The 10,380-nt window shown below is 46.6% G+C and overlaps 1 protein-coding gene across 1 annotated transcript; it reads left to right on the top strand.

Moving 5' to 3' along the window:
* Nucleotides 1–918: 918 nt before the first annotated feature.
* Nucleotides 919–5,960, top strand: LOC134408698 (protein C19orf12 homolog). Its single transcript, XM_063141079.1, has 3 exons — nucleotides 919–1,111; nucleotides 4,460–4,646; nucleotides 5,633–5,960. The coding sequence occupies exons 2-3, from the start codon at nucleotides 4,487–4,489 to the stop codon at nucleotides 5,905–5,907; spliced, it is 435 nt and encodes a 144-aa protein (XP_062997149.1). The 5' UTR covers nucleotides 919–1,111; nucleotides 4,460–4,486; the 3' UTR covers nucleotides 5,908–5,960.
* Nucleotides 5,961–10,380: the final 4,420 nt, after the last annotated feature.

Raw genomic sequence — 10,380 nt, 5'->3', positions numbered from 1 at the left:
TTCTGAACAGGGCCTATGAGACATGTAACTCCCGTACCAATAACATCAACACTATGTCCACATTAGGCAATCCAATCAGCAGTTCCATTATTGAGTCTGCACTCCTGAATGCACTGATCAGAGCAGGGGCGTTGAACTTGTTTGAATTTTGGAGAAGCTCTTGTGGGCTGCATTCCAGTTGTGGCTCAGGCTGAGAGCAAAAAGGCTATGGCCAAAACACACACAAAATACCAATATATATTTAACTTAAACTTCTTCCTACCATTATTTATTTTTTGCATTTATATCCCACCTCTTTTCCTCCAAGGAACCCATAATCTTCCTCTCCATTTTATCCTCACAACCACCACCACCCTATGAGGTAGGCTGGGCTGAGAGTCACCCAGTGAGCTTCCATGGCTGAGTGGGGACTAGAACCTGGATCTCCCCCAGTCCGACACTCTAACCACTACACTACACTGGGCCAGATTTGGTTGACAGGTTTAAGGTGTCACCCCCCTATACTAGGGCGTAAACCTCATTGGCCACAGTGGGACTTCTTAATAATCTTGCGTAGGATTGCTGTAGAGCAGACACCACAATAGCCTAAATCAATATAGCAGCAGAAAAGATAAAGCCATCGAAATTATCTTTAGCAGCAGCCTCCAATCAAACAAGTCCCTTGAAAGAGATTAGCACCAGTCTTCGAACCAAAGCATACACACACCTCCCATCGGTCTTATATTTTCATAGGCAATGTTTATGTCCCTTCATTATGAAAGACTGATATGGTGCCATCTGTGTACCATGGCAATTTGCAGAGGCGCAAACAAGAGAACAGCTGAGCTAAAGGGACGAAGGTCACACACAGAGGAGAGAGATCCCGATGTTAGTTCAGGGAGATAACGGAAAGCCTATGGAAGGCCGTGAAGGAATAACTGGCAGGTTTGCGCTGGAAGGAGGTGCAGATAGGCAAGCGTAGGACTGCCTGGATGAAGAATGAACTATGATCAGCTGCAGCCCTTTGCAAAACTGAAAGCGAGGTTTTCTACGAAGTCATGTGCCAAAGCAACAATCTCCCTGAAGAAGGCCTGACGTCCGGGAGGAACAGCTGAAGCACAGGAACTCTTAGGTAAGGCAAGTGCTCTGGGAAACCTCTTAGATAACATTTAGGAGAAGGGCAACCCTGTGCAGGTTTAGACCGAAACAAGTCCTACAACTCCTAGTATTCCTCAGCCAGCATGGTTGGCTGGGAAATGCTAGCAGTTATAGACTCCCCCCCCTTTAAACATGCATAGGATTACGCCCTAAAACAATGGTTCATTGAGTTTATAGCGTTGCCTTGCTGTGCTCTTACACTGCAATCCCAATCATGTTTACTTGGGTGTAAGGCCCTCTATTTTCAATGGGACTCCCAGGTAAATGTGTAGACCTAGTTATTATCTACCAAACAGCACAATTCTATACATGTCGACTCAGAAGTAAGTCCTATTGAGTTCAATGGGGCTTACCCCTAGATAAGTGGACATAGGATGGCAGCGTTAACTGTTTGTTGGGCTTTCTGTTAAAGAAGGCAGGGTGGGATTTGTTATTTCTTAAGACAACAGTGTTACCGCAGCAGAAGAAGACAAAACAGGACAGCGGGTGGGTGGTCTGTTGAGTTGTGCCACTTTTCTGATTATTCTTCTGTTTGTAATTTGAAATGTTTATTATCATAGCAAAGAGGTAGAACAGGCAAATTATTCCGTGTTAGTACAGCCTTCCCCTGCCAGGTACCCTACAGATGTGTTGGACTGCAACCCTCTTGCTGGCTAGGGATTATGGGAGTTGTAGTCTGACACATCTGGTGAATGCCAGGTTGGGAAAGGCAGCATTAGTTAGGGTGACCCTATGAAAAGGAGGACCGGGCTCCTGTATCTTTAACAGTTGCCTAGAAAAGGGAATTTCAGCAGGTGTCACTTGTATATATGGAGAACCTGGTGAAATTCCCTCTTCATCACAACAGTTCAAGCTGCAGGAGCTATACCAGAGTGACCAGATTTAAAAGAGGGCAGGGCACCTGCAGCTTTAACTTCCATATGGTCACCCTACATTAGTGGATCATTAAAGTTGCAATCCCTTTCACATTTATGTGGGTGAAAGCTGCAATGACACCCAACTGGACTTACTTGTGAGTAAACATGCACAGGGTGTTGTAAGTAGGGCTGAACATGGACTCTACTACCTGGTTCAGAGGCCGCTTTGGAGCCTCCAGGGTGAGATTCGGATGTCCAAATTATTCGGACATCTGATGGGCCGGATGAATGGCTGGTGCCTGTCTTTCCTGGCGTCTGCCAAGCAGCTGCCCCAGGTGCACCCCGCCCCAGGCTGCATGAGCCCCCTGCTCTTTACCTGGCCCTGCCATGAGTGCCCACAGCTCATTTTTAAAATGGCGACTCCCTTGAAGAGGCTCATACAGCTGTGGAGGCTCACAATGGGGCCAGGTAAGGAGCGGGGGGGAGGGTTGCGTGGTGGTGGTGGGGCTCAAGCAGGGACAGCTTCAGACCTGATTCGGTACAAAACGGCCTGAAGCTGACCCGCTTTGGTCCAAATTGACTGTCTTTGGCTTGGAGCTGAAGCGGTGCACGCCCTAGTGGTAAAACACCACAATACACAAAATGGAGTTCCTAGGGGATAAGAAGGATTAGAGGTGTACAAAATTATGCATGGTGTGGATAAGGGGGATGGGGAGACATTCCCCCCCCCTCAAAATACTAGAACCCAATGCAGTCCTCCCATGGAGCTGATTGGTGGGAGATTCAGGACTGATAAAAGGAAGTACTTCACACAGCATGTAGTTAAATTATGGAACTCACTTCTACAAGATGTAGTGATGGCCACCAATTTGGATGGTTTTAAAGGGGGGTTGAATAAATTCCTGGAGGAGAAGGCTATCGATGGCTACTAGCCCTGATGGCTATGTGCTATCTCCAGTATCCAAGGCAGTAAGCCTGTGTGCACCAGTTGCTGGGGAACATGGGTGGGAGGGTGCTGTTGCACCATGTCCTGCTTTGTGGGTCCCTAGTTGACAGCTAGTTGGCCATTGTGTGAACAGAGTGCTGGAGTAGATGGACCCTTGGTCTGATCCAGCATCAGGGTTCTTCTTATGTTCTTAAAGCAAACAAATAAGTATATAGATGGGGGGCGGGGAAGGAAATAAGGTAAGACACAACTTTTCTCTCTTTCTCAGTGGATAAAGATTACCACGCTGTGTTTTTCATCCTGATAACCACTTTTTCAAAGAAGGGCGGGGGGAGAGGAATGCAGCTTCCAATAAAAATAAAAAGTCAATTTCTAAAACATTGTCTGATTGGCAAGTTTGTTCTGATGTAAGGATGCTCAGGGGAAAACGCAAGCCTGCACATTCTGATCTGGCAGTGGTAGTTTTTGCAATGCGAGAACAGACGTGGGCATCAAAAGCAGCTTGCCAGTCATAATTCATTCACGCAGTCCAGGAATATTTACACCTGAGTAATTGCAATGACTACAACAGGGCTTACTTTTGAGTAAAACATGTCGGACAGCACAGATTACCGATCCAGTAGGCCCTGCCGGTTCCCGCCAACACAGGAAATCTCACCTGATTTTAATTATAGCTAGACAAAATTTTAGTCATCTGTGGCGCAGTGGGTTCCGATTGTGTTCTGGAGAGCTTGGCAGTGGAGTCTGGTGACTCCGATGTCAGTGGGGCAGTGAATCCGTCCTGGGTTTCTGTCTGAACCAGTCAGAACTCAAAAGGAGCTGTCCAAGGTACAGGAGGAATACCTTCTTTAGAGTTCTGGTTGTTTCTGACTGAAACCTGGAGCAAATCATTGCCCCACTGAGATTGGAGCTTGGGGTTTCTTGGGGAGACTTTTCCAAAATTATTGTCATTATTTAAATCATTTGTAGCCTGTTCTTGAGCTGGAAAGCCTCAGAATGGCTTACAGGTCAAAGTAAACAAGAAAAGAGCACACACACACCCCACAGCTTTACAATCTAAAAAGACAAGCAGAAGAAGAAAAAAATGGGTTGGGAGGGAAAAGGAAAACACTAATTCCTAACGTTATACGTTCCTAGCATGATTCGTTCTGCACAAGCTTTGAGGGGGAAGAGGGACAGGGCAGAGCATGGATTCTCGGATCCAAGGTCAGAGCGCTGTCTCCAACCTTGGATCCAAGAAACCAAAGTATCCAAGGAGCCCCTTATAACAGCCAGCTTTAATGCAGATGTAATGCTGTGAAACTGGTGGTATTTCTGGCATGGAAACAGTGTTCCAAGAAAGAACAATGCTGGGCTCTCGGCAGAACTGATGGAATGATCCTGCTAATTTGATGCCCTTTCATGACCCCCAAAATCAGTGGGCCGAGGCAGCCGCTTCTCTCTCTGCCCAATGGTAGGGCCCGCCATGGCCCACAGAATGTGTTCTACTGCTTTCCACATATGGTGTCTTCTCTTCCAGGAACTTTAAAGGTGTGATCTAGGCAAGATGCCCATCAATATGAATGACGTGATGCAACTCCTGGGCCGTGTATCCGAAGTGCAGGGCATGAAGGCGGCCCTGAGGCATTCGGGACGAGGTGCACTTATGGCTGGGCTGGGCGCTTTTCTCGGAGGCATGATGGGAGGCCCCTTCGGCATTGCCATAGGTAAGTGAGGGCTGACGAGTGTCCATTGCAGGACGGGAGGAGCACCAGACAATACAATAATTGCTTCTGCCACTTCTCCTGCTCTGCATTTTTGCTAGACAGGCTTTTTTTGCCAGTCTAACTGGAGCGTCCTGGAGGGGGAATTCCCAGCCTTGGCGAGGCAGCTGGCATGATTTGTTCTGCACAAGCTTTGAGAGGGAGGGGGGACAGGGCAGAGCATGGATTCTCGGATCCAAGGTCAGAGCGCTGTCTCCAGCCTTGGATCCAAGAAACCAAAGTATCCAAAGAGCCCCCATCTTCTATCTAGGGGCTGTAGGATTGCTCTTTGAGTGTTTCTTTGTAAAAAGGAAGGCTCTTTTGGAAAACATCTTGGTTATCAAAGAAAAGCATTAGCAAACTCATGTGCCATTAGGCTGTATTAAGAGCACTCTGTAGGTGCAGGAATCCGAATCCAACAAGATTAAGAACAGCTGAGAGTGTTTATGTGAGGAATGAAGAATTGACAGTAATCTGGAGCGATTGTGTTAAGAACTTGTCGACTTCTAGAGGTGTGTGAGGGCCACCAATTTGAATAGCTTTCAAGGGGGATTAGAGACAAATTCATGGCAGGTAAGGCAATCAATGGTTACCAGTCATGATGGCTATATACTGGCCTTCTCGGTAATGGCACCCACCCTCCAGAACACTCTTTTTGCTTCTCTGCTGCTCACGCCGTTTGGCGGGATGAATCAGCTCTGGCTCTGCCTCCTGCATTTAGGTGAGTCCATGAATGGTGGGAGGTGGCTGCTCTTCTAATGGTCCCAGCGGAGTGGTGTCAGCCACAGCTTCCAGCTGTCTCTTATTGGGGCCCACTGTGCTGGCTCTCCCCTTCCTCTTCCTCATCCAATGAATCCTCCAGGTAAGGCATGACACCAAGGCTCTGACTCAGGATTGTACGGCAGTGGTCCTGTGCTTCTTAAAAAAGCATCTCTGTGTTTCTTGTCTAGGGGGTGCAGTTGGTGGCCTGGTCGGTGCCAATATGTCTGCTGGTCAATTCAAACCGGTCCCTCAGATCCTCATGGAATTGCCGCCCACGGTGCAGCAGCAGCTATACAATGACGCCTATGCCATTCTTAAGGACTTTAATTGGACCGACTTGGCGCAGATCACAGCCCTGGTCCTGGCGAATTCAACCCTTCAAACCAAGTTGCTGGGTGTGGTCACAAACTACCTCACCAATGAGCTCAACGCTGAAATCCAGTATGGGAAGAAGAAACCATAAGGGTAGATGTGTGTGTGCTTACCAAAGGGAATTCCACCAGCCACACTGTGCATTGCCGGGGGTGGGTGGGTGGGAGAGGCGCAAGTCCTGGATTTTTGCCTCTCTTTCCATTCCTGACCTTCTTTGTTAGTATTGTTCCTTCTTCCTGCAATCCTTGATTGAAAAAAAAAAGATAAGATAAAGAAAGGAAGTTCAGAGTTACAAGGTATGTTTTAAACGCAGAGCAAAGAAAACCGCTTACCTGTATTTGTATAGTATGTACCTCCTCTGCCCCCCCATAGTACTTGAATCCATAATAAATGGGTCTTTCCTAAGCTTTAGCGTTCTCAGGCTCCTAAAAATATGTTTGCATGACAGCCGAGTAGTTGGCTAGAAAAACCCAGCGGACATCCTCGCATGGCATAGATTGATTTATATTCTTTATTTACTGTGTTTTTAGCCCGCTTTTCAGATCGTTATCAAGGTTTTTTATACAAGGCTATTAATTGGCTGTTAATCTGCTTAGTCTAATTTCGGTTTCTACGCAGAATTGAGATACAAGTATTAGATGAGCGTTTCCTTTCCTGCTTTTCCACTACATAACCTCTAGGGGGCACTGTGGTATAGCAGAATAGGGCAAACAGAGGGAAAAAATGATGCTTTCTTTCGCTTTCACTATTATATGCTGCATTTCCCCTGGTCTAAAGAAACTCGCCGAAAGTAACGGTTAGACCCAGAAGGGAAACTGGAGAGTCGCTGTATCATCTAAAGAGCCTGTAAACAATTGTGAGTAGGGGATGATGAGTGCATAATAAATGCCTCGTGTTGAAAAGCCTATTGTCTCGTAAAGCGAAAAAGAGACACACAGCCCATCAGGCTTACAAACTAAGATGACGATGTACAAGGGAAGGGGAGTGGAGGAAAAAGAAAGCGGAAGGGAGAACAAGGCCAGAACTAGGTGCTGCTGAGCCATAAACAGGCACTGATGTGTACATTGGTCCAGTCCAGGTGCTGTTCCTGCTGGAGTAGCCATTGGTGGCTCTTGTTCCTTTGACCGATGGAGTGGGCTGGAGAATTCTTTCCCTTACTATAGGCCTGGTGGGATGTTGGGGCGGGGAACTTTCTGCCACAGGTAGGTGAGGGACAGGAATTCACAGCCCCGTGTGCCCCCAGTGTAGAACTGCTTCTGGGGATGAGTGTTTTCAAAAGCACCCTGTTACTTAATTCTTAGCATATGTCCACTGACCTCAGCCATTATTTGGCAACTGGTACCAGTTGCTGGATCTCTGGGGTTCAAAATGGCTTACCTTTGCACATGACTTGCATTTTTACTTTCATTAGGTATTGAGTTTCTGCTTATTGTAGGTGTTCCATAAGCATATCAGCTATAGACTAAGATTGATGATGAGCAAATGCCTTTGTTTCTTTAGTTATTTTGATTTATTATGTAAATTCTTCGTCTTTTTGTTGCCTTTATTTTGTTGCCTTTATATTGAAAGAAAAAGTCTTGATTAAAAGCAAAGCAAAGTAGATCCCATAAACTTAAAGTCTGCCCAGCACTGGCCTAGAAGAGTAGACAAAATCATTCTGAATCAACCTGATGAACCCTGTTGTCTGGGTCCAGACGCTCCTGGGAGCCACCTGTGTGTGCTTCTACTCCCACCTCCCATGTCAGACTGATAACAGCAATACTTCAGATTGCTCAGTGTGGATTATGTACCTCTTTATCTTCCATCACCCTGCTTGCAACCCAGTAAAAATATGTTTCTCCCCTGGCCCCCTGCCCTTCCAATGCACACTGAAGGGAGTGAGGGCCCCAATGAGAACCCAGGGAGTGAGAACCCAGATTCCAGTCTGCCAAATGGTGCATATGCAACCGATTCGCTGCTCAACAAGGTTGAGACAGATTTAAAAATAAGAGCATGAACAGTGTCAATGGACACTGCACCAGCCGGAGGGAAGGCTAGCATGAGGTATAGATATCTTATCCCTTATGTTTCCCCTCCACCCCAAATGCAGCTATTGAAATTGTTCTGTGACATCTCCAACCGGTAGTTTAATGGCTGCATAATAAAGATTTTATTTGTTTTTCTACCCCTTTTTCATAATCCTGGCAGTGATATTTGTTGGGATTAGAGGTGGGTCTCTCTCTCTCTCTTTCTCTGTGTGTGTGTGTGTGTGAGAGAGAGAGAGAGAGAGAGAGCGCACGTTCTGCCTTTGCGCTGTTAGAACGGTGACTCCCATAACTCTTGTCAGCTGCAGGATCTCAGCGCCAAGTCCCGGGCAGGCCCACAGGTGTTGCCTTGGAAACTGAGAAGCGCTATGCCAGCAGTTTTTCCCAACAGCTAAGGAAGAGTTGAGTGTTGGGGAGAAGAACAGATTCGTAGCAAGAAACCATCTGTTCCAGCCATGGTTATTAACCTGGTAGTGCTTTGGGTACGACAGAGTCAAGTTGAACTTTTAACGGGCAGCTGGTGTGGTTTTGTCTTGTTTTGTTGCTTGCCTCTGTTTTCGCTGAAATCCCCGGTCTTTTCCCTTGGCTACCTGTTTGGCGAGCTATAAACCCCTTGAAAGGTTACAGAGCCAATGAAATGGAGACGATTTCGCTCCCTTTTTATGTTTAATTACATTAAGCGTAAATTTCCACCGTCTGCTGGTCTAAATTTTTTTTAAAATATTAAAATGAAACTCTAGGCTTTATGTGAGTGCCAATGTAGACATTTAGCTACCAGTCACCAACTGAGGAGCCTTATGACGAAGGTGAAAGAAGAAAGTGCAAAAGCTGGGTTGCAGTTAAACCTCAAAAAAACCAAGATTATGGCAACCAGCTTGATTGATAACTGGCAAATAGAGGGAGAAAACGTGGAGGCAGGGACAGACTTTGTATTTCTGGGCGCAAAGATTACTGCAGACGCTGACTGCAGCCAGGAAATCAGAAGATGTTTACTTCTTGGGAGGAGAGCAATGACAAATCTTGATAAAATAGTTAAGAGCAGAGACACCACACTGACAACAAAGGTCCGCATAGTTAAAGCAATGGTATTCCCCGTAGTAACCTATGGCTGCGAGAACTGGACCATAAGGAAAGCTGAGCGAAGGAAGATAGATGCTTTTGAACTGTGGTGTTGGAGGAAAATCCTGAGAGTGCCTTGGACTGCAAGAAGATCAAACTGGTCCATACTCCAGGAAATAAAGCCAGACTGCTCACTTGAGGGAATGGTATTAAAGGCAAAACTGAAGTACTTTGGCCACATAATGAGAAGACAGGATACCCTGGAGAAGAGGCTGATGCTAGGGAAAGTGGAAGGCAAAAGGAAGAGGGGCCGACCAAGGGCAAGATGGAGGGATGATATTCTGGAGGGATGAAATATCATTGACCTTGGGGGAGCTAGGGGTGGCAACGGCCGACAGAAAGCTCTGGCGTGGGCTGGTCCATGAAGTCACGAAGAGTCGGAAGCGACTGAACGAATAAACAACAACACCAACTGTAGAGAAATCAAGGGATAAACATGGCTGCATAGGCTTCCCTGGTTCTGCCTTTCCCAGGCAGAAAACGGGCTTGAGGTGACTGTGGGCCTCAACCAGAAAGGAGGGTGCGGGTTGTAGCAAGTGATACGACGGAGGAATAGGGAAGGGACTTGGCTTTCTCCCTTCTATCCCCTGTGGCTTGGCTTTCAGACAGGCCTCCTAGGAGATCACTGCTGCTGAAGGAGATCACTGCTGCTGACTCATTACGTTGGTTGCCCTTGCTGAGAGAGTGCTGGATCTCAAGCTGCACAAAACCTCACTGCCAAGTTGAAGCAAAAGGCAAGCCAGCAGCAGCCAGCTAAAGATGCTACAAAGATGTTGGTATCCTGCATCACCTAGTATTCTGAGATATACTGCCTCTATCCATGGGGGTTCCGTTAATCTATTGGGGCTTTACAGTCAAATTGCTTATTCTTCCTAAACTGTGTGAATCACCAAAAGGTTCTGCTAGTGGGGATGTAAGAATCCATAAGGAAAACAATGACAACAACAGAGTAGGGCTCTTTGTTTCTGGAATTTAAATCGAGTTTGTCTTTAATCGGGATGCCCGCTTTCATCTTTCCGTTTCAAGAGGTCATAAAAATCAATGCATCACCCCAAGCTGCGAGCCAGAACACACACGCTCCGTCACTTAATTGCTGTTAGCTCTCTGCTAATGCCCACCATTAAGTGTGATTTATGAGAGCTGCGAAAATGCAGGAAAGATAGAAACATACATTCATCCCAAACGGTGCAAGGCGGAATGGTGGGAGTCCAAAGCCGTTCAGCCAGTGGCTGGAAAGATTTTCCCCACAGTCAGGCTGCTTGCTGACAAATGCACGTCTCTTTTAGTTTCAGTATAAGTTGCTGGAGAGAGGTGTGTGTAGGTGTGTGTGTATTGGGGGAGACGCAGCCCTTATTTCCTGTTTCTATTTAAAAGCTACCATTTGGGTGGTAAGAAAGACACATAAAGCCTCATTTCCCTGA

Source organism: Elgaria multicarinata, chromosome 14 (genome assembly GCF_023053635.1).
Source record: "Elgaria multicarinata webbii isolate HBS135686 ecotype San Diego chromosome 14, rElgMul1.1.pri, whole genome shotgun sequence".
NCBI classification, from domain to species: Eukaryota; Metazoa; Chordata; class Lepidosauria; order Squamata; family Anguidae; genus Elgaria; species Elgaria multicarinata.
The sequence above is the reverse complement of the archived record's forward strand: the minus strand, read 5'-3'. Positions and strand labels throughout refer to the sequence as shown.